This window comes from Chiroxiphia lanceolata, chromosome 4 (assembly GCF_009829145.1).
Source record: "Chiroxiphia lanceolata isolate bChiLan1 chromosome 4, bChiLan1.pri, whole genome shotgun sequence".
Classification (NCBI taxonomy): Eukaryota; Metazoa; Chordata; class Aves; order Passeriformes; family Pipridae; genus Chiroxiphia; species Chiroxiphia lanceolata.
This window is the reverse complement of record NC_045640.1, coordinates 73610185-73635609: the sequence shown is the minus strand read 5'-3', so window position 1 is coordinate 73635609 and position 25425 is coordinate 73610185. Positions and strand designations below refer to the sequence as shown.

General features: G+C 43.6%; 3 protein-coding genes across 7 annotated transcripts in view; 2 read left to right on the top strand and 1 right to left on the bottom strand.

The window, feature by feature from the left end:
* Window positions 1–1297: 1297 nt before the first annotated feature.
* AP1AR (adaptor related protein complex 1 associated regulatory protein) lies at window positions 1298–15160 on the top strand. 2 transcript variants are annotated; one of them, XM_032687066.1, is made up of 10 exons: window positions 1298–1553; window positions 4115–4163; window positions 5314–5340; window positions 6070–6095; window positions 6547–6643; window positions 7356–7454; window positions 9688–9749; window positions 10669–10742; window positions 11486–11614; window positions 12742–15160. In XM_032687066.1, the coding sequence occupies exons 1-10, from the start codon at window positions 1477–1479 to the stop codon at window positions 13005–13007; spliced, it is 906 nt and encodes a 301-aa protein (XP_032542957.1). In that variant the 5' UTR covers window positions 1298–1476; the 3' UTR covers window positions 13008–15160. The 2 variants fall into 2 exon arrangements, with proteins under 2 accessions (XP_032542957.1, XP_032542958.1); XM_032687067.1 differs by lacking the exon at window positions 7356–7454 and having other exon boundaries at window positions 1324–1553.
* Window positions 14797–20395, bottom strand: TIFA (TRAF interacting protein with forkhead associated domain). 4 transcript variants are annotated; one of them, XM_032687070.1, is made up of 4 exons: window positions 20264–20395; window positions 19908–19993; window positions 18745–18911; window positions 16479–17829 (listed from the first exon to the last, which is right to left on the bottom strand). In XM_032687070.1, the coding sequence occupies exon 4, from the start codon at window positions 17812–17814 to the stop codon at window positions 17251–17253; it is 564 nt and encodes a 187-aa protein (XP_032542961.1). In that variant the 5' UTR covers window positions 17815–17829; window positions 18745–18911; window positions 19908–19993; window positions 20264–20395; the 3' UTR covers window positions 16479–17250. The 4 variants fall into 4 exon arrangements, 3 of the variants coding, with proteins under 3 accessions (XP_032542961.1, XP_032542962.1, XP_032542964.1); XM_032687071.1 differs by having other exon boundaries at window positions 18745–18880; XR_004356952.1 differs by lacking the exons at window positions 16479–17829; window positions 18745–18911 and adding an exon at window positions 14797–14942.
* A 1117-nt stretch (window positions 20396–21512) lies between these two features.
* ALPK1 (alpha kinase 1) overlaps window positions 21513–25425 on the top strand; it is a 33800-nt gene continuing 29887 nt past the window's right edge. Inside the window, exon 1 of the mRNA XM_032686929.1 lies at window positions 21513–21612. The gene's annotated coding sequence lies outside the window, so the exon portion shown is untranslated. The remainder of the gene's footprint in view (window positions 21613–25425) is intronic.

The following is a 25425-nucleotide window of genomic DNA, read 5'->3' as shown; positions in this document are numbered from 1 at the left end:
GAGACGTGTAGGAAAACACAACCAGAAGCTGCAGAAACAAAGACATTCCATGTGGATATTCCCGATATTCTCTCCTCGGTTTGGTGGCCTCCATTTCACAGCTGAGGGTACTGTAGAAAAAGAGGTGTCCAATTTCTCTGAAGAAATTTATGGGCACTTGTCAGGCTGGAACTACTGCAACATACCTCTTTGGGAGAGAAACAATATATGCTTTGCCAAAAAAATGCCAATTCCCCAGGAAATGGAGGCATCCTATATCCCAATGATACTTACTGGAACCTTTACTGCATTTCTCTTGAGTCACATAGATATGAGTCACCTTCTGCAACTAATTCCTGGTTGTTTTCACCTCTCCTTCACCCTCATCCTCACTCTCTGCGTGCAATTACTGTAATGAACCTTTCCAGGCTGACCTCACATTTCCAGGGGGGCGAAAAAATATCTGAGCTAAGGTGGCATTGATTTATTATATTCCTCCTACCTTCTCCTGCTCATCAGTAGCAAGTGCCTTCTCTGGGTCCTGGCATCTGTCCCATGCTGCTAATGGAGAGCTGACTTGGAATCCAATTAACTCCTCCACCCCTGAGATACTTTTGGATCCATTACATGAAAGGAACAAACCACACGTATACAACATCACCATTAACTTATCATGGACAAAGGAGGATGGATTCAAACAGAAAAAGAGCAGTGTTAAATTGGATATTAGTAAAAAAAATTCTTCTCTGTGAGGGTGGTGAGGCCCTGGCACAGGTTTGCCCAGAGAAGCTGTGGCTGCCCCATCCCTGGCAGTGTTTAAGGCCAGGTTGGATGGGGCTTGGAGCAGCCTGGGATAGTGGAAGGTGTCAGGGAACCGGAACTGGATGAGCTTTAAGGTCCCTCCCAGGATTCTGTGATTCCATGTGTCAGTGTGGTGCTATAAGTTAAAGCCCGAGAGCCTGAAGAATGGACGAGACACCTTGCTAAACCTCACGGTGCCCGTGGTCCAGGTATGTTCGGCAATCTGGAGGTACCACAGTGGCACTGACCGAGTCCCGGCTTGATTAACGGGGGAGAAACCCTTTTTCTCCTCTCATAACAACAGGGACCTTGAACCGAGTTCCTCCTTCTCCAAAGCGTGGCGACGCTTTCTCACACTGATAATGGGAACGCTGTAACATGTTTTTTTTTCTCTCTCCTTTTCGAACACAGGCTACGCTTGAGCCCCTCCCACCTCCGAGGAGCCCGGGAAAAGCCGGGTTCGGGGCGGTCCCGGCGAGGGGCGGGCTGATGCCGACGCCGATGCCGGAGCCGGGGGGGGCGGTGCCGGCGGTCGGGGCGAGCAGCATCGCCCGCCCCTGCGCAGCCATGAGGCTGTGCCGGCCCTTTGTTCCCGGGGGTCCGCGGCCGCCCATCCCGATGGCCGGGGCGGCCTGAGCCCGGCGGGAAGGGAGGAGGAGGAGGAGGAGGAGGAGGAGCTGTTCCCAGCAGGATGCGATGGGGAACTGCTGGGCGCAGTGGTGCTGCGGGCTGTTCTTCCGGAGGGACGCGGGCCGGCTGCAGCGCGGCGGAGGGTGAGCGGGGGGGACCGCGGCTGCCCCTTTCCCCTCCCCGGGGCGGGGAGGTGCCGGCACCGCCCGGCCCCGCCTTCCCGGGGGCCCCCGAGGGGCAGGAGGGGAGGGGGGGGGGTCACGGGGCTGCGGGGCGCCCCCAGAGCTCGCATCGCATCGCCCCCGCAGCCCCTCGCCCCTTCCCGCAGGGAGCCGCGGCATCCCGGGGGGATGGAGGTGGATGGAGGCGCCGGGGAGCCCGCTGGGCTCCGTGCGGTTTGTGCGGTCGGGGGTAATGCACTTCCAGGGTAACCGGCTCCTCACCCATCCCAGCAGTGTTGTTTTTCCGGCAGGAGACGCTTAGGAAGGTTTTTCAGGTCAGCTGGCGAAACCCGTGCAGGCGGCCGCGTTTTTGGGGTGGAAAAACACCCGGTTTTCTGCAATGGGAGCTCGTCCGCTCTGTGAGTCAGAGGCTGAGGCGCTGTCGGGGTAAATCGGGAGCAGAAGGGTTCGGATGAACTCATATCTCTCGCAGAATGGTTGGAATGAACTCATGTCTCTTCATATCTCTTGTAAATGTGTAACCCCAGTTTCGTTCTGCAGCGGCCAGGTCATGGAAAAGAAGTGTGCAAACGGGAAGGAAATCCTACCTGTAAAAAAAAAAAAACTTGTTTGTTTTTTTTTTTCGATATACCGACCAGTATTTGATACCTACATATTGCTTATTTTTGATGTGTTAGGATAGAAGTAGTTCTAGACAGACACACTGAGCATTTTACATGCTGCAAACCCGTGGCCTCTTATTTCACATGGGCTCTGGCAGGCATGTCTCAGCTTCTCCTAAAAGGGCTTCAGGACAAGCTGCCTCTCAGAGAATTGGGTGAAAAACCAGGGCAGTGTGTGTAGAGGATACCTGCTTGTATTTTTAGTACCCTAGCAGAGGGTAGGAGAACATCTGAAATGCCTTGACAGCAGGCAGCACTTTCTTGTGTTCTGAAAAAAAAACAAAATAATGCTTGAAAGGTTCTTCCTCCCCATGTGCTTTTTGCACAGTCTCCACTCACAGGCCAATACCCCAAGTCTGCAAATTACATTGCTACAAAATTATGCACATTTGGCTACTTCTGGAACAGCATAATATAATAATGCAGCTTATCAACTTCAGGATTATTTTAATCACTCAGAGCCCTCCCCCCCCCTCCCCAGTTTCATTATTTTTAGATGTTCCAAGATTCGCCTGCAAGAAATAAACTCCCAATTAAATAATTAAGTATAGAGTTTTTAACAAGTGTTTTGATGACCTGCAAGATTATAAGTTGCCTTGCTTGGAACTGTGCTTAAAATACATATATATATATATATATATATATGTATGTATGGAGTGCTGTAAAGTTAGTCTCTGTGATAACTTCAGGTCTTTGAAGCTTGTGTGGTTGTGAGGTTGGAAATAATTTACCTAATGCCTGGTGCTGTAAAGTGTTCGTGCCACGTGTCCCAGTTACACTTGCCAGGTAGTGCATGGATTCAAGTGGCCTTTCCCCCCTGGTTTCAGAGCAGTGAATCCACTGGAAACGGTTCCTTAAGTGGCAGGAAAGGTTGTGCAACAAGGAAGGAGTGGGTTGTGCAACAAGTTGCCAGGGGAGACGTTCCCTAAACTGACTTCCAAGGAAAAATGAGATGGAGATGAAATAGGATACGATTCAAATAATGCAGGCTTTGGCTGGTGTGTTGATTTTGTTATTGTGGAAGCAGGTGTTGGTTACAAGTACTCAACAATCTTTTGTGCAAGTGGAGAACTCCCTGAGGGCCCTGGGTTTATTCCTGGTACCAGTCAGCACTTGCAACTGGAGACCCTGGTTTTCCAAACAGTTCGATGAGATGGATGTTGGACTGAAGTGTGTTTACTTTTGAGTGTTCTTCTGGATGCTGGCCAAACCTCTCTGGCTGGGTGAAAATGTATTCACAGGTAACTTGATACTGGGTTGGGTAAAAGAATTAAAACAGGAAGAATTCTGATTAAAGAATCAAGGAGGAGATGATTCCCTGTGTAAAATTAGACAGTGAGTATTTTTTTTTTTTTTGGTAGTTGAAAAGTTTTTTCTTAACCTCTTTGTAGATGTTTTTCTGAGGTGCAACCTCGTAGCTGTGCCGAGGTGTGTTGTTGAACGCTGATGTTGCACAGGGTGCCTGGAAAGAGTTAAGTGCCATGTCGAGCAACAGCATTTTCAGAAATTGCCCGGAATCATGTTTTTCGAGGGGAAAAAAATGTATTAAAGGGATTGCAGAACACGCTGACAGTCTGTAAATGTCAAGTCCAGCATCCTGATAAATGATTTCATCTCATGAGGGTTTTAGTTTTTTTCTCCAGCTCTACAGAAAATGTTTACATGCTTTTGCTTCTTTCCACTGTGGTAGCGACGCCGAGCTCAGGTTAACGAGTCAATTTGTTGAACACGTGAAGATTTTGTGGTTATTTTATACTTACTTAGCGTATTTTAAAAGCTATTTTAAACTCTCGGGCTCATTTTCCTTCTGCTGTGTATTGAAGACTCTTCTGTAGTGTAACTGCCAACTTCTTTTTCCAGATCCAAGTATTTCAGAACATGTTCAACAGGAGAACACTTCACTATAGAGGTGAGTGCTTACTGTTTATAGTGATGCAAGAAAAAGTGGGAAAAGCTGAATCCCAGCAATGCCCTTTAACACTTTTTTGCAGTTTATGAACACTGAAACATTCTGGCTTACTCCAGACTAAATTGATGCTGCACTGGGTGACGTATAGTGGTCCTTACAGCACCTCAGAACGTGAATACATCATCTCTCTTGCATCTATTATTTGGAAAGAAGGGAAGTATCTGTTATGATCTGAGACTCCTCACCAGAGCGTTCCACAGTCTGCCTGTTGCATCTGTCACCTCTGCTGCGTTGGGAGTGATTTTTCTGCTTGTCTCAAGTGCAGAATATTTAGTTCTTGATTGCAGGATCATGAATCAGATTGTACAGAAAGAACCTGATGGGGTTCCCTTACAGTTTGTTCGTACGGGGGGTCCTTTCTCGGCCTCCAAATTTCCCCCCTTTTTGCCCAGGGGAGTGTGAGGTTAATTTGCAATAAGCTGAGATTCTTGGAATAATAACCTGGTTTATTTTCTCTGACTGTTCTGCATGGTCTGGAAGTCCTGGGCCGTTCAGATTGCCCCCATTAGTGGGGATAACATTAATTACTGAAATTAATGCTTTGGCTTTCAAGAAAGGGGGCAGATGTACGTGGTGGAGGATTCCTGTTTTGGTGGACAACTTCCAGTTGTGAGAGGCTGTTCCTGCTGCAGAAATAGGATGGGGAAAAGAAGGTTTTGTTCTCCTCACGGGATTTTAGGTCAATAAGGAGTCTTGCTGTAGGTACTGACCTGACTAAATTTAAGATGACTGCACTAAGAACAGTACAGATAATTTCTACTTGCTTATTTTTTAACGTGATAGCTGAGCTTCTGCTGGGCAGGTTTGTGCAGCATAGAGTGCTTTGGTTTTTAATTTGGACTCCTCTCCTTTTGGGAGAATGCAATATTTAAGAAAACAAACACTGGTAAGAAGGCAGGTCCTACTCTGAAAGTAATAATGCCCCTAAAATTAGAGACTTTAATGTTACAGTCCCACTCATCATTGGAGTGTTTTAAATTTATTTTATGTTTTAAAAAGACAAAGGAAATGTGTAATCATATTTGCTGTATGTCTGTAGTGACTTGTTATATTGAATTGTAAAGATAATTTCCTTTCTTTTTGTCTGCAGTTTGAGAACCTCGTGGAAAGTGATGAGGTGGGTACCTGGAGAATCCTGGGAAACCTCAGATAATCCTGAAAAGTGGTTCCAAGATGTGAATCTTCCTCCCACTGTGTTCTTGACTTATATCACAGGGGGTTTTATCCTTCGAGTTTTCCTTGCTCTGGGAATGAGTATTTAACAGTTTGGATGGAGATTTAAGTGAAGAGATTTTGGGGGGGGGAAATATGGGAAGTAACTCTTTCAGGAAGAGAGTGCTATGGACTTTGGGAAGGCAAAAAGAAGGGGGGGGTAAGTGTGTTTGGGAAGACTTAAAGCAGAATTTGCTCCTGGTATAATAACTCTTGTGTAAAACTCAGCAAATGCTTTCTGCCTGAGAGCATAAATGGACCTGGGTGGCTTGACTAAGGAAATTTTTGGGAATGCTCTGTCTTTACAATTATGGGTAAACTGGCTGAACTTGACCTTAAAACTTCACTCCTAAAAATTTAACACAGTCTGTTGGTGGGCAGGGCACACATCACATTTTCAGTGTATTTAAAAACACGAGGACTAATAGTTTGGTTCCTGAAATACACCACCAGAATATTTATTTTCAGTTGGATGTACTTACTTGTTTCACTTAGTCAGCCACTTCAGTTGATTGCATAGCAAGATTATTTTTAATTCCAAATTAAAACTGCATTTTTTCCCCCCCTAATTGTAGAGTCAATATATGGGAGAAACTGTGATTTCACATTGGTTTTTTTCTTTTAATTTTAACAGGGAGAAAGCCCAGGAAGCAGTCACAGGTAAGACTTGGGGGTTCAGGACCTCCCTCCCCTTCCCTCTGCTTCCCCTCTGTGATAAACAAAATGAAGTAAGGGACAAACAAGGGATGGAAACAAGTAAGAAAAAAAGTGAGATTTATACTGCAGTGATAGTAATTGTTCTGTTCCAGTAGTTCTCTTAGCAAAGGTTTTGAAAACATGCTTCCCATAAAGATATAAATAATATATATATTGTAATAATAAGGAGAGACAGCACTGTCCTGAGTAAACTGGAACTCTGCAACTCTGTTCTCAGGAGGGAACAGCTTGTTGGATGTGCATTGAAGGGCCAGTCAGGAATGACCACTGGGATATGTTAAAGAGCAAATTAGGCTTGTCAGTGCATGACCACAGGGATATGTTAAAGAGCAAATTAGGCTTGTCGTGCCTGAATTATAGATGGAGCCTTTCTGTGTTTCTCCCCTGCTTTCAGGCCTCTGACTGAGGAAGAAATTGCTGACTTGAAAGAGAGACACTACGACTCCATTGCTGAAAAGCAGAGAGTTGTTGATCTGAAGCTTCAGTCAGAGGTGAGTGGTTACAATGCCTAGTCCAGTAGGGATGGGTTTCCTTTTAAAAAAAAGTTAAAATCAACCCTGAACGCCAGGAGAGTCCATGAAACAACTGGATTTTGTTCAGCAGTCGGTAGTTTTTTAGGGCCCATAAACACAGGTGGCTTCTTTTTAATACCCTCTTAGCTGAAAAATGGAATGAAAGGGCCAGGTCTCTGGCCAGGATCTGTTAAATTTAACCTTTTTTTTTTTTTTAATGGGGAATACTCTTGATTCAACTTTTCTTGGGCTCAAGTTTTTTCCACAACTTTTCTTAAGAAAAAAAAAACAAACACATAATTTTTTGTTTTATTTTACTGCTGCAGCAATTAATGGGATATGATGTGGGATATAATGTAGGACTCGAATGATTTTTAATCAAATGCCAGTGAATTATGGAAGTGAAAAGATTTAAATCTTTCAGTGTGCACTTCATAATAAAATGCAACAAGCACTTAGAGCAATTCACTAGTAATGATGTTTATTCAGCAGTTACCTAAATTTCTTGGGATGTTTGGTCTGTGGGGGGGAAGCTGTTAAACTCACTTAATGTTTTAGCTGTAGTCGATTTTATTTTATTTTTTACTTTCTAGCTGCTTTTCTTTTTTGTTTTATTGCACTTATGGCTTTATTGCTAGGAAGATAGATAGGTTCTGCTTTTGTTAACCATTACTGTTTTGTTCATATACAGTTAGCCTTACAAGAGGAGAAGTTAAGACTAGAAGAGGAGGCTTTATATGCTGCACAACGTGAAGCAGCCAGGGCAGCAAAGCAGAAAAAGCTCTTGGAGGTGAGGGGGAAAAAAAGACCCCAATATATATATCAGAGCCTCTGTTCTCTTCCCATGTATGCAGTATTCCCTGATATCCTTCCCCATCTCAGGAAAACTAATGAGGAAATGGCTTTGGCCTGTAGAGAAAGAAATGCAAGATTTGAAAGTACAGCAGCTGAAAATCACCAGAATTGTTTGAAACAGCTTCTGTCGCCGAGTATAGATTTGGAATGGGTTACAGTTTTAATCTATAATTATCTTCACACACTCCTTACATAATATGTAGAAGTCACTGATCTTAAATGTAAAACGATCTTTAGTGGTTTTCTGGTTAAAAAACTCCCTGAAGTTAAGCACGTGTTGTATCATTTAGACTTGTAAAATGTACTTTATGTATTTGTGCACTTAATTGTCCCTTATCTCTGTGGTTTGTGTTGACCCTGCTTTAGAGTTTTCATCTAATATTTATGTCACTAAGTATGGCTCTCATTTCACATTTCTCTGTCTCTCCTCTTGCCATTTGGTGTGGGAGGGTTAATTCTTTCTTTCTGACCTTTTTGCCTGCCTTTTTTTTTTTTTTTTGATAACACTTTTGGTCTATATAAAGCCAGCAAAAGTAGATATTTATTTTTTTTTAATGGCATTAACTGGTTTTTGTAGAAGTTCTGTGCAAGAAGTGCTATTTTTCTTGTCTTTCACTATTTTTAAGATACGCTTCTTTTAGTCAGGACCTCAGATAGGAGGGATTATAGAGATTTTAATTTCCTCTTCATGTAAAATTAGTACCACTTATCTCCTGAACAAACAAACCCCTCAAAAGCCATCAGGATTATGTGGATTTCTAAGGAAGCATTTTTGTATAGATACCCATCAAGCACTTAGCCCTTCGAGATAAACCAGCAGCTATTTTTGAATGCATCACTCATCCCTCTGCTGTTTGTGGGCACAAATGGGAAAGTGGCTTCTTCCTTGGAAGTCTGGCCTCCTTTAAAACTCATTTGGCTTGCTGATGGTGCCCTACTAAATGTCAGGGTTTGCAGCAGCAGGGAATGTTAATATATGTGTGTCCTGGAACTGGCAGTGCTGGATGTTGGCACGTGACCTGGCAAAATGGGGAGATAATTTAAATTGGATGTTATGTGGGTATATAAATCCTATAAGAAAATTGTTGCATGTGTCAGTAATTGATTTTGACAGACTTGTTGGCTGTGCTGGTGCCAAATTTCTGTCTCTCTCTCCGTGTCTTCTCACCTAAAAAACCACCATAATGTGATATTTCTACTTTTATGCTTACCGTTTCCATACTGGTTTCAATCTGCAATTGTTATTATTATTTAAATATCCAAGATGGAAAGTGTGCTAAAACCCAAAGCTACCATCATCTTGGGATTGAAAAAAATACCATATCCAGTGCAGTTATCTCACCACACTAATTACCCAGCAGAGAGCAAGTCTTAGATGAAGCTGACATTGAAAATTCTGGTTTCTTTACCCCTGCTTTTCTTTGGCAGGGACAGATCCATTAAGGCTGAGAATAGATTTTTCAGTCACTGGATACATCAGACTTGTCTCTAAAACTAGCACATTCAGTTTTATCACAATCTTTGTCCTAATCACTGAACAATTACTGTTTCTTAAGTGATTTACCGTGAGTCTGACAGTTTCTGTGCCTGCTTTTTATCCTCCCGTTTTTTCAAGGCAGGAAAAAGAAACTTGAGACAACTTCAGTTGTTTAACCCCCCCCCCCCCCCCAAAACTTAAACAGAACCCTACTTCCATGTCTGTTGTTCCTCTAGTAACTTAAAAAATAAAGGCCCTGATGGCTTATGTTGCATTTTTCATTCTGGTTTTGCCCAGTGCATGCCATGAAAGCTTTAAGAGTGTCGAGTTATTAATCCTTTTGGCCCAGCAAGGCAGCAAAGCTGTTATTAATATGGATGAGGCACTTAGGGCTGAGGAGATGGGATAAAAGGATTTGTAGGGAATATTTCTCTTGAATAGAGGTAGAGTGACTATCAGACATCACCCAGGTGTCAGCTGTGAGCTGAAAATACCTGTGGCTTAAGAAGAGAAGACAAGAGATAAAAAAAAGACAGGTGCTGTCATGACTGAGGGGGTTCTAAATACTTATGCTTGGGGTTTGGGTTTTTTTGGGATGCATTTAAAATAGGTTTCTTGAGAGCTCTGTTTTGAGTATGTAACTCTTGAGTGATTGCATTCAGCTTTTTCAACAATGTACTTCTCTTGATAGCAACGTAGGCAGCAAAGGATAACTCAGAGAGCACATGCTGTAAATAATGGAGAGTTTCAGAGGTAAGAGATCACCTTTTATTCATGATAATTGAGAACCTTGAGCGTTTCTACTCCTGCCCTTCATCTGCAAAGTTAAGAGGGGAGTTTGCATCCATTCTGGTTTTCACTGGAGTTGTTAAAAACTGAACCTGGTCCCAGCTACTAATACATACGTGCCCACAAAATCTAGCACTTTGTATTAAAAAGGTGTTTATATGTGAAGTCTCAGCTAATATAAAAATCTTTTATTATTCAGAACCCTGCTTGAAATACCCAGTAGAGATACTCTAATTGAATGGTTTATACAGTCTGCCTGTTTCTTCATTAATATTATTAATTTAATTCTCTTCACTGCCACCTTCTGTTTTCGGTGTTGGGGGGGAAAAAAACCAACCAACCAACATTAAAAAAAAAATCCTCAGAAAAATTTCCTGTGGAATGGTGCTCGAGTTCAGAAAAAAAAAATGTTAAAATCCAACACCTGTTTTTGCATGGAGGAGAAGGAGGATAGAAAGGGTTTTCAGTTAGGGAAGTGCAGTTAGAAAAGGAGCTGGGAAAACTGAGGTTTTATGGTGTGAGTAGGAACTAGCCAGATTTTAAAAACAAAGGACTGGAGGAGCAGGATTTGGATTAATTAGTTAAAAAATGAATTGAAAATTAAGGAGATTTTACCTACAGTGATGAAGAGAGGGGAGGAGGTTTTGGGACGAAAGTTAATTCATTTTTAGCTGAAAATACTACTAAAAGTTGAGCAGCAGCACAGACTGGGAGAGGATGTGATGAATAGGAACAGAAGAGCGTTTTCCAGACCGTTTTATAAAGAATTTAGCTCAAGGTGTATGTGCTTTGTAGCACAGAGCTGGGGGGGCACATGGATTGACATATTTTAGGGCATCCTTAGAGGTTCAGGAAGCTAAAGAACTGTGCATTGTTCTTCCAGCTCTGTGGCAGAGGAGGATCTCGATCCTTTCTTAAGGAACACAAAATTCCAGTACGAAGCTTTTCGAAGCAGCAGTAAGTCTTCCTTTCCTTATGCCTGCCCTGAAGTACTCTGAGGAGGACAGAGTGCTATTTCTTTTTCTAGGAAAAAACCATAATTTATTTTTATTTTTTTATTTATAAATTGGGTATGCACAGATCTGTATTAAAAACTCTGATAGAAGATAAAGGGTGAACTTTCCTTGTCAAACCTGTGTATTATTAAAGATGCAGATGTGTGTTTATAGCTTTTTTTTAAACCATCTCTTAGCAAAGCAGTTAGAATCATCATAATAATGGTTAGTTTTTTTCCTAATGCAGCACAAGAGGGAATTTGGTTGCCTGTATTTAAAAATTCCACTAACAGTTTAGAGGAAAGCCATTTTATAAACTTTTATCCACAAACTGTGATGACAGGACAATGATCACTAAGAAATGGGAGGAGTGATGGCAATTCTTGAGGAAATATTGCCAGTAGTTCGTTCTTCTGGGGGGAGAGGGTTGATTTTTGGGGGTTTTTTTACAGGTCTTCATACAAGTCCAGCTGACATCTTATTAAATTCCTCTCTGGTTCTAATTAGATAATCTCCTAGTGAAGATGACTGTTAAAAATCTACAGATTATGCTTTGATGTGAAGTGCCTTTTCCAACGCTCCTGAGCTTTAAAGGGCCACAAAGCACAATAAAAAGCTTAACTGAATGGTTTGCTTTTGCATATTGAACCCCGAATTCAAGTCTGGTTGTGAATTAAAAAGAACTTTTTTATTTGTTTTACGTAGGGCTTTCCTCTGATGCCACAGTGCTGACACCCAACACGGAGAGCAGCTGTGACTTAGTGACCAAAACCAAGTCAGTGAGTGGGAACGACGACAGCACCTCCTTAGATTTAGAGTGGGAAGATGAAGAAGGTATTTATGACTCCAGTTTCATTCTGAATGTATAAGTTACAAACCCTGACAGTTTAAAACTGTGTGGATTGTAAATCTGTGGGTTTTTTCAAAGGGGAGGGGGATTTAAAACTTAATGCAATTTCTGGCCCAGTCTGGAGTGGTTAAACTGTGAGTTATTTTTACCGAGAGAATTCCTTATTTTGATAAATGTGGACGTAGCCCCAGTAAGTAAATGAATTTATTTGGGTCCTTTAGTATCCCAACCAAACAAATGGCAGAGAAATGCTGCCCTCTGGTGAGCCAGGAGCAGAAGGAACAATTTATTCTTTTAAAATGTGGAAGTTGGTCAGGAGTCTTGGCTGAACTATTTTGGGAAAAACCCTAATTACTTTTACTGTAACTTTTCCTGGGAATTTAGATCTGTGTTCCAGCAAATATCCCAGCTGTCCTCTTTGCTGCTGCTGTGTGTTACAGATACTTTTTGTTTTATTTAGTAAATCTGCAAAAGCTCTTGTCGTATTTCCAAGTTTATCCAAAATTTTGAGACCTTGACTCCTGAAAAGCTCACCAAAAATCAGGATTTCTTTTAGCCAATGCATAGCTGATTTTTTGGGGGTTTTTGTTTTGCTTTAATAAACTGTTTCTGACAATCTTTGTGCAGATTACATGTTTAGCACTGTATATTATACTATTATTTAGCTGCTTGGAACATGAACATAAAATCTGTAATTGGAGTCTGATGAAGGGAAAAATTTATCTCTTGGATTTTTTTTTTTTTCCTGTGCCCCCCTCCAAAAGTTGTGGGTTTCAGTTGCAATATGTAACTTTTTAATAATAATTAGTTACTCCAGATTTAAAAGGGGAGTTTATTTGGGAATGTACAAGGATTGCAGTGAATAAGGGGAGGATTTAGGGTGCTTTTTAATGGAATCTTGGATGTATTTGGGCACTACTCAGAGCAACATTTTTACCTTATTTCCTGTGAAGTTAAATTCACATACATCTGAAATAAATCCCAGGCAAACTGAAGACCTTTCCCAGACCAATGAATCCCAAATTTTAGCCGGGTTGTTTTTTCTAGCAGGAACATAAAGGTAATTCCCTCAAAATCTGGTGTTTCACGCAAACGTGCCCTTAAATCCCAGGGATGAACAGGATGATCCCGATGAGGGAACGCTCCAAAACGGAGGAAGACATCCTCAGGGCAGCCCTGAAATTCAACAGCAGGAAGACAGGGAGCCACCCAGCCTCGGCCTCCGACGATTCCAACGGCCTGGAGTGGGAGAACGACTTCGTCAGCGCCGAGATGGACGACAACGGCAATTCCGAGTACGCCGGCTTCGTCAATCCCGTCCTGGAACTGTCGGCGTCGGATGTGAGGCTCTCGGATTCCGACCACCAGGACAGATAGTGACCCTGCACCTCTGCTGCGTCCAAATGTGACCAAGTGGCACATCTGGGACCAAATGTTGGAAAGGGAAAAGAGAATGTACGAAGCCACTGTTGCTCTTTTGTGACCCGCTTCCCTTTTCCTTACCACGCGGATCAGCAAAGGAACGGGAATGACTTTGCTGTCTGAACGAGTTCAGAATTTAAGTGCAATTTTATCATCTACCTTCTCGACTTCTGTGAAAACTGGGATGGTTCTGTTGTGTATATTTCTGGGTATCTGGATTTAATATAAAATTATCTGCACTAATTGAAGCTTCGTGGCTTGACATATCTATATATTTTAACTTGCCTTTTTCTTTTTTTTCCTCTCGGTGTTTATACTGATTTTTTGTTTTTAAAATTCATCGTTGGCCTAATATTTATGTCAGAAAGTCTTATATAATTTATGTAATACTTGAATATAGAAAAAGAATTTAAAAGAATTTTTTCATTTCCAGTCTGTGCTTTTTGACTTGCTCTTCAGCTGTTTTAGAGGGCGCAGCAGGAGCTGCAAAACAAATCTGACACGTGGCAATTTGCAGACTTTTCCCTGTCAAGCTTAAAAGTCTTCCTAGCCTTGTGTTGTCCTTTTCCCATTAATTTTTTTTTTTTTTTTAATTATTTTATGCTAAGCACGGTTAACCTCAATGAACATGGTGAAAATCATCAGGGTAGGTAAGATATTGTCTTGTATAATATGCCAGACTTCAGTAAGCGTGTGCTGGATAGAAAAACGAAAATAAAATTAAAATATAAACTCTTCATGTGTCAATAAACTGGCAAATTTTAACCAGTATCTAGTAGAGAACTGGGAGGACCAAAGTCTTGATTTCCTTGCCCCTCCCCTGCAGATCAACATCTGTTGCTGCAGGGTCCTTAAAATTCTTTAGTTGTGGAAAATTTATAGTTCAACTGGACTGGAACAATTATTGGAATCAACACTCTGTGAGCAAACTGGGGGAGGGACGAGAAGAACGAGGACCTAAAGACTGAATTTCTATCTCTGCATTTTAAAAAGAAAGGAAAAAGGTTGATGTTTTAATGGTGTGTTTAAGTGCTCTGCCTTTCCTGTGCCTCTAAACTGGATGGTCAATCCTGCAAATACGGGCTGAAATTCAAGGAGGTTTCAGTGACTGCACATCTGGTGTCAAGTGCTGTGTGGTCTCCCCTGATATTTCAAGTTATACTTTAAAAAAAAAAAAAAATAAAAGATGACTTGTAGATCTCAAGCTTTCCCCAAAGTTTCAAGTTGCAAAGTAAAGCCATTCTACTCTGCTGTTATTTTGTGTAGCTGTTTTGTTTTTCCATGGAGAAAAAGAGGGCAATGGGGGTGTAACTTCACTGTGGTGGAGCAGAAGGAACACGCTTTGAGAAGTAATAAACCATCACCATCATCATCATCACAACTGAATTTGTTGGTGAAAGTTGTGGCGCCGGTTTAAATCATCTGAGACCACACAGAATATTTGGGACATTACAGTGTGGATAGGGAACCGCACACTTGGATAAAATACATACAAACAACATGAAAGAACAGATAAATCCTGCTGGTGACATTGCACCTCTCGATTTCAGTTTGTAGCCACGTCTCTGAAAACCCTTTAATGTTGTTATTTACGTTCGCAATGCCTGTAACGAGCTTTAAAAGTTTGTACACACCAACTGTATATTTTGGGTTTGGCGTAAGCTACTGCCTGTGTGACTTCTCCTGGACTATTATTTGTATAATATATTCCTGCTGGGAACGAAGGCGACTTATTTAACGTGTAAATAACACATTTTTTTTCTAACCTGCTGAAGCTGTCGCCTCCCCTGCGCTGGTCACTCCTTTCCCTGGCCACGAGTGACCACGAGCCTGGCCCTGCCCATGCCCTGAGGAATTCCTGACAGTCCTGCTCTTAGGATGGACAGTGACCTAGGAAAAAGAAAGCAGCTTTTTCTGTGATGGGCATGTTCTGCAGCCAGGGTTAATAACATTTTCAGAGCTCAGTGCACCTTTGGTGCTGAGCGACTTTGGAAATGACGCTCGGTGTTTGCGGATATTTAAGAAATGGAGGGATTCTATGAACAGCTCACTGTAGAATGCACATCTGTACAAATTTAAAAGTCATTAAAATTTTCACTCAGTCTTAATGCTTGGCAGTGTGCTGTCTGTGGCTGGGTTTTTTGGGCTGCCAAAAAAAAAAAAAAAAAAAAGAAAAAAAAGCACCATGTGAAGGCAAATTGTTAAAACATTAACCAAAATTACCTGTGCATCAGCTCACTAAGGAAGGTTTTAAGAAACGATTGGCTGTGTCCTTAACTCCTGAATCCCACAGCATCCCTTCTGGAGACCCACTGTGTTGGAAGGGAAGCTCCAACCAAGTGGCAGTAACTGAGAACCTGGGGAATTTTGGAGCGTGGAGCCCTTCTCCTGTTGGAAATGAGCAGCTGTACCCTCATACTTCAAAGGTAAAATAACATTCCTTGTTTTAAAATAACTTCTGCTGGTCACATCAACATAGTGATAGGGTTCATTTTTTAATGCATGTTTTAGATGGTTAATTCTTACCCCAAGTAAATACAGTTCTTTGTCGATTGTTGCTTGGAAACCAGTAAATAGCTGGGGGGTTGTTTCCATGCCAAAGGTGTGCTCCTGGTTCCTGGAGATGTGCCTAAGGAATGCTCTGCTCTGGCTCCAAATCTGCTGAGGCTCAGTGCTCTGAACTGTGCAGACCAGACAGAAGATTCTTCTCAGGTTAAGTGCTGTTTGTAGATGCTTCTGTTTATATATTGCCTTGAGAATTTCAGGTTGGGGTTGTCACTTCTTGTTTAGGTAACAGCCCAAAAATGGTGAGCAATTAATATGATCAGTGCCATGGGCTGATGTCCTGTGTGACAGAGCCAGTGAACAGAAACTGGATTAACACCACTTAATGACGCTATGAGCAACCTGTCTTTTAAGCCCAAAGAAGTACAAAAGGAGGACTGTAAAAATTAAGTATGACCTCAGCCTAGTTCCAAGAGTGGAAAAGATGGGAACAAGGTATTTTTTGGCAAGGATGAGATGAACAGGCAAATCCCACATAAGCCTGTGTTTGAGTTTCGTTGCCTCTCCCATAAACTTTTTCTCGCTTGTGGTTGGTTGCTTTAATCTCAGCTGTTCCTCCTCTCAGCTATAATTATGGTTTTCTTGGAATGATTAATGCTGGAATGCATCCTAATATTTAGGGATGATAAGATGGGTAACTCCTATGTATGATCTGATTCTTTCCAGTGTGTCTTTCAAGCAAACTAAAATACTTGGGGAGGGGGGAGGAAGTGCCAATGAAAAGCTGAGCCCCTGACAAAGCAAAACTTCACTGAAACAATATGAAAAATAATTAGAAATATTTGGGGTGGGAGGTAGTAGAGGTAGGAAACTAGTGACTCTTACCTTGGTGCAATGGCACTTTTGGAAAGCCCAGAACAGTGCCAGTGAAAATTTCTTACGTGGAAATAATTTTACTCCCCATAAATTCCTTTTAGATCGTAGTTGTAAAAGACATCAAATCCTTACTAGGCAACCAAATGCTTTTTATTAAGGAATTTCTCTGGGTTTTTATGTACTGTGATCACTGACACTGCATGTTTGTTTACATCACAAGCAAAAGCAGTTAACTTGCAAAAAATACAGATTTGATTCCATTTTAAAAAACAAGAGAGGAAAAAAATCTTGCTGCGAAGTTAATAAAAACATAAACTCAAAAGGACTTTGCTGACAAAGCGTTTCTAGGTTGCAAAATTCGGGAAGTTACAACCTAGGCTTGCAAATACTGTTTGGAATTCCATGTCAAAAGCGAAGCACAACAAATGCAGTGAGGAATTAATGTCCCTCCTTAGCTGGGACCAAAACCATGTAGTGCATGCTCTGTGTTAATAATGCCTGTTAAACATCCCTTCAAGGCACGTGGTCACAGCTCTGGAATGGAACCTGCTGCCCTGGATTTGAGTGGCCCCCTGTCTCCCACGGGCAAAGTGGTGATCAGAGAGCACTTATGGCCCTGTGAAGGCAGTGCCAGGAATCTGTTCTTGCCTGGAACAAAGTACGTTCTGGAATGCCCGTGCTGAAAACACCGAGTAAGAAGGGCTGATGTGCAGGGGTGAGAACCACCAGGAACACTGGACTGAGGTGACAGCCTTCCACGCTGGAAGCTGTGCAGGCTCCAAAATCTGATCCAGCCTCCTCCTCCTCCTCCTCCCTGCTAGCACGGCTCGTTTTCATCCATCTCTGTGGGGCTTTTGTCTTGGCAGAGAAAAATGGAAGAAGAAATGCCACTCTCGGGTACCGGCTGCAGGGACGGCAGGGGTCTCTCCTGTAAGATCGGCGCTTCGGCCAAGTGCAGGTGAGTCTCAAAATAATCCACGGACTCCCCTTCCTGGATCTCTGCCAAGATCTGGTAGTCCCCAAAACAAATGACGCACCTCCAGGGCAGGTCGATTTTGTTCAGGTAGCCCAGTTCCGTCTGGTTCACGGTCAGCTTTGTCCTCTTGCTCAAGTTCTTGATCTCGAAGCAGCGCTCCGAGCTGTGGAGCTTCCGGTAGAACTGCAGGGAAAACTGGACCCGGGAGACGCGGGCGTCCATCAGGCTGTAGCGGCAGGCGCTGGAATCGCGGCCGAACTTGGCCGTCTCGTCCGCCCTGACCTGCTCTCGCTTGCAGAAGTTCAGGCAGCGGAACATCATCTTCTCCCCTTGGCAAGGGTGGTAGAAGGTCATGTGGAGGCACGGCACCGTTTCTTCCGTCTCGGCGTCCTCAAAGGAGCTCATGATCGAAGAGAGTCCCTCGGAGAACAAGAGAGAGGTGAAAAAAAATCACCGGCATGAAATCGCCGTGGGGCCAAGCAAATTGGGTTCGGCGTGGCATTAAAACACTTCGTGTGCTATTGTGCAGCAACTGGATAGAATTTATAGCAAACTGGCTGACAAGTAAATGTGATGAAAGCACTGGAGCAAAGAAAGGAGACTTCAGGGCTCTGAGAAGCACCCGTGACTGACCACTGCTGCCAACCAGCTCTTCGTGAGGATCCCCCGGGTAGATTTATCTTTGCAAGAAATATGTCATTTAGGAGTAAGATTTACTTTATGGGCTTAAAATGGAGCAGTGAAATGGAGCAGCAGGTACTGCCTCTGTGCTCTGCTCCCATGGCAGTCCTGTGACTAGAAGGTATCAAATTACTTTTACAACCAGTCTGTCTGTAGGCAGTAATAATTCAAATATGTATAAAGCAACTCCTTTGGCTCTCGGGTCAGAATTTACCTCTTGCATGAAACAAAACAGTGTTTAGCACTGACTGCTCTGACAGTGTGTAAAGTGAATGCAACAGCTGGAGTATTCTCTAGACCTAAATGAGGAATTGTCACCAGCTCAAGGCATTTCCCCATTGCCTGTTGGCAAATCCCAGCTATCCGATGCAGAACTAAAAATAAGTAACTTTTCTTGGCTTTGGTTGGTTTTGTGTGTGTTCTTTTAAGCATCTCGCATGCAGCACAGAGATGCCTGACTATGAATTAAATTCTGTTTCAAGGTCTGAGCGACTGCAGCGCATCCTAATAAAATCTGAGGCACCTAAGGGAACACTGTGATCTGTTCCCCCACAAATGCAAGGCCAGTGTCTTCCTGCACTGAAACGGAGTCTAAAGAAAGAAAAGTCTTGGCACTTTAAGTAGGAACAAGAGAATGAGTTCCCAGTTACTCACCAGCGAAACATGTGAGCGGCCATTTAACTGGTTTCGTACAGGGCAGATGTTTGCCACGTTTCTCCTGCTGGATTGCAGTGAGTTCCCAATGTGTCTTAACGCAGGTCTTGAGCTCTCTCAGTGCTTACAATTTAATCTGGGGGGTTTTATGAGTAGGTGATTCACCACTGCAATTAAATGATGACTTGTGTTTTGTGATGATGGAGCTGACCTGCGTTTTTGAAGGCTCATTTACGCCGCTGTACATAAACACCAAGCACAGTGAACGGCGGTGTGTCAGTGCATCGTTTTCTGTGTGAAAGCTCGAAACCACTTCCTTCTCCCACCTTTAACACAAAAGCAGCAGCAGTTCTGACACTCAGAGTAGCTCAGCTTGCTTACTGAAGTAGACTACGGCAGTGCAGATGATGAGAGGAACAGAAAATTTCAAGCAGAGCTCACGTTAAAACGAACTAGGAAACGTCATCTATGCTTTTGGCAGGAATACAGAGAGAGACACCCTGATGGCAGGTTATTCCTTTGCCACCTGTGAGACAAGCTGTGGTGGCACCAGCATCCATCCTTCCTCCTGGTAGACTCCTCAGCTCCGGTATGCTGGAAGCAGCTCTGTGAGCAGCAGGGACCGTGTCTGTGTCTAATTCTGCCCTTTCCTGTTTTGCACCAATAAGGGGATATTATATGAGGTCATTTCTGGTGAAAGGGGAAAACCACGAAGTCCTTTGATTTTCCTTAGTTCTTACATCAGCTTAGAGACAGTTTTCTGCCTCGAGACTTGGGCTGAATTTGATACCAACTTAAAAGCACGTTCTGCTTCAGCTATTATCTTTGTTACTTGGTTTCTGAAACGCACCAGGAGTAGGCAAAACACGGGAACGGAAAGATACGTTTTGAGAAATCTGATGTGTACACAGATCAATGCATAACACTGGCTTTACTCACGTGTTAATGATGAATTTTACAAATGGCTACATTTATTACGCAAGACCAGCCACCAGTTGCTCCAGCAGCACCCACAGACCCTGTTATCTATCTACTTATCTATCTATCCTCGTGTACCACCTCAGGCATCTCCACCCCAGCTGGCCCCGTCCTGCCCTAAAAGTTTATCGAGGCTGAACATGCTTAACATACTGTAAGTAATCGCTGAAGGAGGTTTTACTCACTGGAGCGTTCTGGTCAGAAGTAAACTTTCTCCAGTTGAATCCGGGCTTCTGCCGCAGCTCCTCTCCCCGCTCTTCTCCCTCCGCACCTTCGTTCGAGACAAACCAACCGTGATCTCATCTCATCCCATCCTGTCCCGCGGTGAAGCGTCACCATCCCCGCTTCCAGAGGCAGTAGAACGACGCGGAGCACTAAAGCGCACGGGCTCCCGGAGCAGGGGGCTCGGTGCCGCCTCGCCAGCCCGCCCCGTCCTCCCGACCGAACCCGCCGCCTCCATCGCGACCGCCCGAAACACACCCCCTGGCTCTCCCCGCTGATCCATCCCGCCTCCTTCCGTCCCTTCCTTCCTTCTCCTCACCTCCTCTCCTGGCGAGGGGGTTCCAGCGGCTCCTCACGCCCGGTAATTTCCCCCCGGGAGCCGGCGGGAAGCGCTGAGGCGGGAGGCGCTGAGGCGGGAAGGGCTGAGGGGGGCGGCGCTGAGGGCACGGCGGGGCCGGAAGTTGAACTTAATTTTCGGGGGGGAAAAAAAACCCCAAACGAACAACTGTCACCCCTCCGAAAAAACCGGCAAATGGTAAATTATTTATTGTGGTGAATAAATCGAAAGACATTTCAGATTTTCAGCTGTGCCGCCCCGGGGCTTTACGTGGGCATCCGTCGTGCCCGGAGCCACGTCGGGGATCAGACCCAGAGTGTCGGGCAAAATAATTTTCACCCCCAAAGGGAACACTTCGGAGAATAAAATACACTAAGTAAGCGTCACGTCACAAGCGCAACTTGTTGACCCGGTGGTGCCCTTAAAGTGATTATTTAAAAATATTTGGTTGTTTGCTTTAAGCAACCGCAGTTCAGCTTTTTAGTGCACCGCCTTTGGGAAATTACCTAAATAACCCAATCCTTCCCTGGCCGCTGATCTAAGCTGAGCTGAAAACTTCACTTTTTGGTTTGGTTTGGTTTGGTTCTGCTCTTTAAAAATCCTGAGGCAGCTGTGCCGTCTGGTAGGGGGGGAAAAAAATGAGCAGTTCTTCCTCATCCAGCTGCTTAGTTTTTCTAAATAACCAGCACAGACCAAGAGGCAGAGTGGAGGAAAAATCTGTTCCTTTTCAATCCAGATGCCAAATATTCAGTGTCCTCTCTTTCCCGTGCCTGTACAGCATTGGGACTGGCGAGGCTGTGCCTCGATAAATGCTGAAGGTTTGCTTGCTTTGGCAGGCTCGGTGAAACGCTGCGTCGGTTCATATAAACTATTTTTCACTTGTGGGTTCTTTTTATACGTTCAGCAAACAGGTAAATGACTCGTGGGTTGATAAGCTCCTTTGTAGTTCTCGTGGAATAACTTTTATCTGTGTGCAGGCTGATACGCCTGTTCCATGTGCTCTTCTCCCCTGACATCAGAAAGAAAAAGGGGTTAAACTGCGTTTTGCAGTTTGAAAAAGCAGAGAAGAGAAACAGATTATTATTCCAAGTTTCTCCTGTAGCAGAATGCCTTTTCTGCACCAGGCAGGGCTTGGCCTGTGTGCTCACACATGAAAACAAAAAGGCACTTTGCTGTCTTCCTGGAAAAGCCAGAATTGTGCAACCCTGCTATTTATTGCATCTGTTGATAGTTATAATTCCTGTCAGCCCTTTGCTTCCGGAAAGAGTCTGATTCCCAGACTGCAAGAGAGTTTTTCTGATAGGATTGTTTTGATACTTTTACCTATTGAGGTATGTGAGTACCTTTCCTTTTTTTTTTTTGTTTCTGGGGTTGTGTAACATCATATTAATTACATATTCCTTATTATTTTAAGTATAGCTCTTTGTGATTTTGTACAGGGGAGGGCAGGAACTGGATTTACCGCTCCTGCCTTCCGTAAGTTTTTAACCAGTTAAAATGCTGCCAGCTTCAGGAATACAACTCCAGGTTTGCCCCTTATATGAGAAAAAAAACAAATGCAGGCACTCTCTGCCTGCTTCTGGGGGTTTTAGGTGACCTTCCTGCTGAAATGTTTCTGTGCTTTACTAGAGTTCATTTCTGTATTACAATAACAAAATTTCTTCGGTCAAAAGCGAAACTGCAAATAAACACGTCATTTGGGCTGTTTGTGATACATGGGCTGACTGACTGAGGTGGTTTTGAATTGGCTGTGATGGTACCTTATTTATTTTTCTAGCAACTGGTTGCTGTAACTGCAGAGCCTGAATAGGCAAAATCCAAAAAAACCAAAAAAAATCCTAAGTATTCTTGCATTTCTTTCAGTCGTGATTGACTTAGAAAGTCGGGGTCGGTGAGGGGAAACATGTTTCTTTCGCTTTCTGGGAAGTTCGCGGTGGGCGAGAAGAGTTGTAAGAAAGTATGTTCTCCTAATGGTTTGCCTGCCTGGTTATGGGTTGGGAACGCCGTGGTGATATTTAAGGCAGAAATGGTGCTTTTCTGCAGGGCTGGCTCTTGCCACAAGGGGACACGAGCCACGCGCTCTCGGTGTTTCCGTGTCGTGCATGTGGCAGGTGTGAGGTGGTGAGCTCAGCAGAAAGCTTGAGAAGGGTGCAAGAGATGAGTGAGTAGTTGTGTCGTCCGTCGTCCTCCCCCCAGGCTGGTTTTTATTTGCTTGTGCCCGGGCGATGCCGGGGTACGATACTGGTCACTGCCTCACCTGTACCAACGTGTGTTGGGTTCCAGTACCGACCTGTACCCTCCTGCTGCTCTTCCTCCCTGCTTCGCAGCCCTTTTATTATTCCAAACCACCTTAGCACCGAGGGCCCAGGAGTGGGAGCCGGTAGGTGGCAATGTGTGACCGCACATGGGAAGCCACCATTCCTTTGGGGGATTTTGGTGTTTCCTGAGTATTTGTTGTTGGTTCGTGGGGGTTTTCTTTCTTTTTTTTTTTTTCCTTATTTTTTTTTCTTTTTAAGTCAGAAGTTTCGTTTTGATATTGCAAGAGCTGTTGAGGTGCTTGTAAGTTAATGGTAACAGGGGTAACTTCCACGAGTTAGTTTGGGAAAGGCATAATGGAGGAGATAATTAGGTTTTGCAATAAGTTATTGTTACTGTACAGCAAACAAATGCCTCGTGTTCAAATGCAAAAGAAATAGGCCCTTCTCAAAGATAGGTGTGTTCCAAAGGTATCCCAGTGTATTCCACTGGATCTCAGCGTGAGAGGGAAGAGAGATGCATGAGGACGAGGAGGAGTGTTCACTCTGCACTCTTAGATCCCAGTGCCAAGAACAGCTCCACTCCATGAAGCAGAGAGGAGATCTTCCAAAGGAGGAAAAGAGAGCACTCTTCCCTCTATTTATTTCTTTGCTCCTTGTTTACTTGGGAAAAAGAAGTCTTCCATTTCCCATGTCACCTGACCTGAATAAACTGATGAGGAAGCTCGCTTGGAACACCAAAGGGAACTGTTCCTTACAAGATGGACTTTGTCATGCCCCTCTCCGAGGTCTTTTTTTCTTTCTACATTACAATCTGCCCTTGGTCCTCCTTTGGAGCCCCTCTGCCTTCTTCCCTTCTCTTCCTTCTTACCTTTCTGCTATCTCAGTTTCTCCTCCATCTTCCTGCCCCTCTTGCTGTCTGCTGTTCTTCCCTCTTACCATCCTCCTGGTTGTTCTTCCTACCCCCTCTGTTGCTCCTTGCACCCTTGGTTTATTTTTTTCTCTGGACCCTTTCTCCCTCTGTCTGGATTCTCTCTCCCTTTTGTCCACCCCACTGCCCTTATTCCCATATGGACACTGTGGAAAGAGGTGGAGGTGTTGTGATCTTGGAGTCCCTTCATATTGACAGCTGTGTCTTTGCAGGAAGGTTCATGCAGCTTGGTGGGAGAGAAGCTCCAGTAATTCCATGATGTGGAAAAGGAAAAGTAGGGGAGGTTCAATGCCATAGACCAGGTACTTGTTTCTTGCTCAAAATTAAATCATCTTTAAGGCCTGACACAGAATAAAAATTTCAGCTCTTCCCTATTGTTCTTTTTGGAAGCTGGAACAAAGCTTGGAGCCTTAAATGTGTTGGAGCATCACGTCTCCCAGAGAAGTTTGTCTTCATGAAGAAAATTAAGAACTGAAAAGGAAAAAAAAAAGTAATTTGTGCAACTATTTTGAAAGCCAGGAGGTTAAATGTTGCCTTCACCGGGCCCCAGATTTTACCATGGAGACTGAATCTGCCCTCTCTGTCTGGTGTGACACCAGTTAGATGGAGATAATTTCTGGGCTGAACAGAACCAACATTTCCAGCTCCCTTGATTAAACAAAGTTATTTTGAAGAGTTAAAGATGAACTGTATATAAACTGTATTTTGCTGTTATGTAGCAGAGCCAGAGAATATAGTGGGCTTTTTGTTGTTTTGGGTTTTTTACCCCTTTGAATTTGTGTAGATGTGAAAGTCCTAAAGATTCCACGTTGTGTGGCGCTAAAACCTCTGTTCCATTACCTCAGTTTATAGCATTTAGGGGCATGGAGTCAGCCTTGGAGGTACATACATGGCCCTTTTTCTCTTTTTTTTTTTTGTTAAATATGTGTATGATTCTGTCCAAAACAGCTCGAGTGGCTTCCTTCCTACTCCGGGAGGCAGGTGCCTGTTTCATCTTTACCTTTGATTGCTCTGGAAACCCCCCCTCGGCGCATTTGCTCTCTGATGAGCTTCAGAAAAAAAAAGAACTTTTTATCGCTGTAGGGACATAAATTGGCTTTGAGAGGAGGTGAAGGCAGCGGGTATCTCTTCCCTCTTGGCAGCCCCTTGCTTGGGACTCAAGTCTGTCCTTTACAGAAACTCCTGGTGGTTGGAAACAGCGGGATCTCGGAGCACGGGCAGCATCGGTTTATGGCTCTGTGTATGGTCTCACAAGGGAACACTGTTCAATAGGCTTCAAAGTGATTCAGCCCTGGCATAACCGTGGCTGTGGCCACATGTAATATAGCCTGTAGCTCTTTAAAGAGGATTAGCCTTAGATCAGGGACAGCATTCATTGCTGGGTCTCATGGAAAGCAGAATATGCTAATGAAATGGAAATGTCTACAGCAAACATTGCATAATATTGGGAACCTCAAAATTGAGCATTGTGCCTTGATATCTCTGCTGGAAGTCAAACTTTCATGTGGTTTGTTATTTCGAGAAAAAAATCAAGTTTATAATATCACCACGATATATAATAAATATATAATAAATCAAGATCCGATTTGCAGTTTTACTAGCAAAATTAAAAAGTTAACAGCAAACATCTGCAGGTTACTTTTCAAACGCTGTTGAATGCTTTAATGATGTCACAGCTTTCCAGCAAAGACAAAACCCAGCCACATCTTAAAATATCTTCATTTGGGTTTTCTGCAACAGGCAGAGGCTCGGTGGTTTGATCCTGCCTTCTCTTCCCAGCTGCCCTTCCATGGCTTTAAAAGCCATTTTTGGGCTTACAAGACTTTCAGCATCAGTCCTGCAGACACACTGTTTCTGAGATGCATTTCTGGGCCCTTTCACCTTTTTAAGGCACTGCCTGTCTGTCCATCCACCTCCACTGGCAGTCCAGTGGGCTTCATTTGGCTCTCCCGTTTCAG

Excerpts from the sequence above, each read along its gene's own strand:
- AP1AR (XM_032687066.1), top strand. The coding sequence starts at position 1,477 with ATGGGGAACTGCTGGGCGCAGTGGTGCTGCGGGCTGTTCTTCCGGAGG. Across the intron at positions 5,341-6,069 it reads ACCTCGTGGAAAGTGATGAG|GGAGAAAGCCCAGGAAGCAG; the intron begins GTGGGTACCTGG and ends TAATTTTAACAG. Across the intron at positions 11,615-12,741 it reads AGAGTGGGAAGATGAAGAAG|GGATGAACAGGATGATCCCG; the intron begins GTATTTATGACT and ends CTTAAATCCCAG.
- TIFA (XM_032687070.1), bottom strand. The coding sequence starts at position 17,814 with ATGAGCTCCTTTGAGGACGCCGAGACGGAAGAAACGGTGCCGTGCCTC.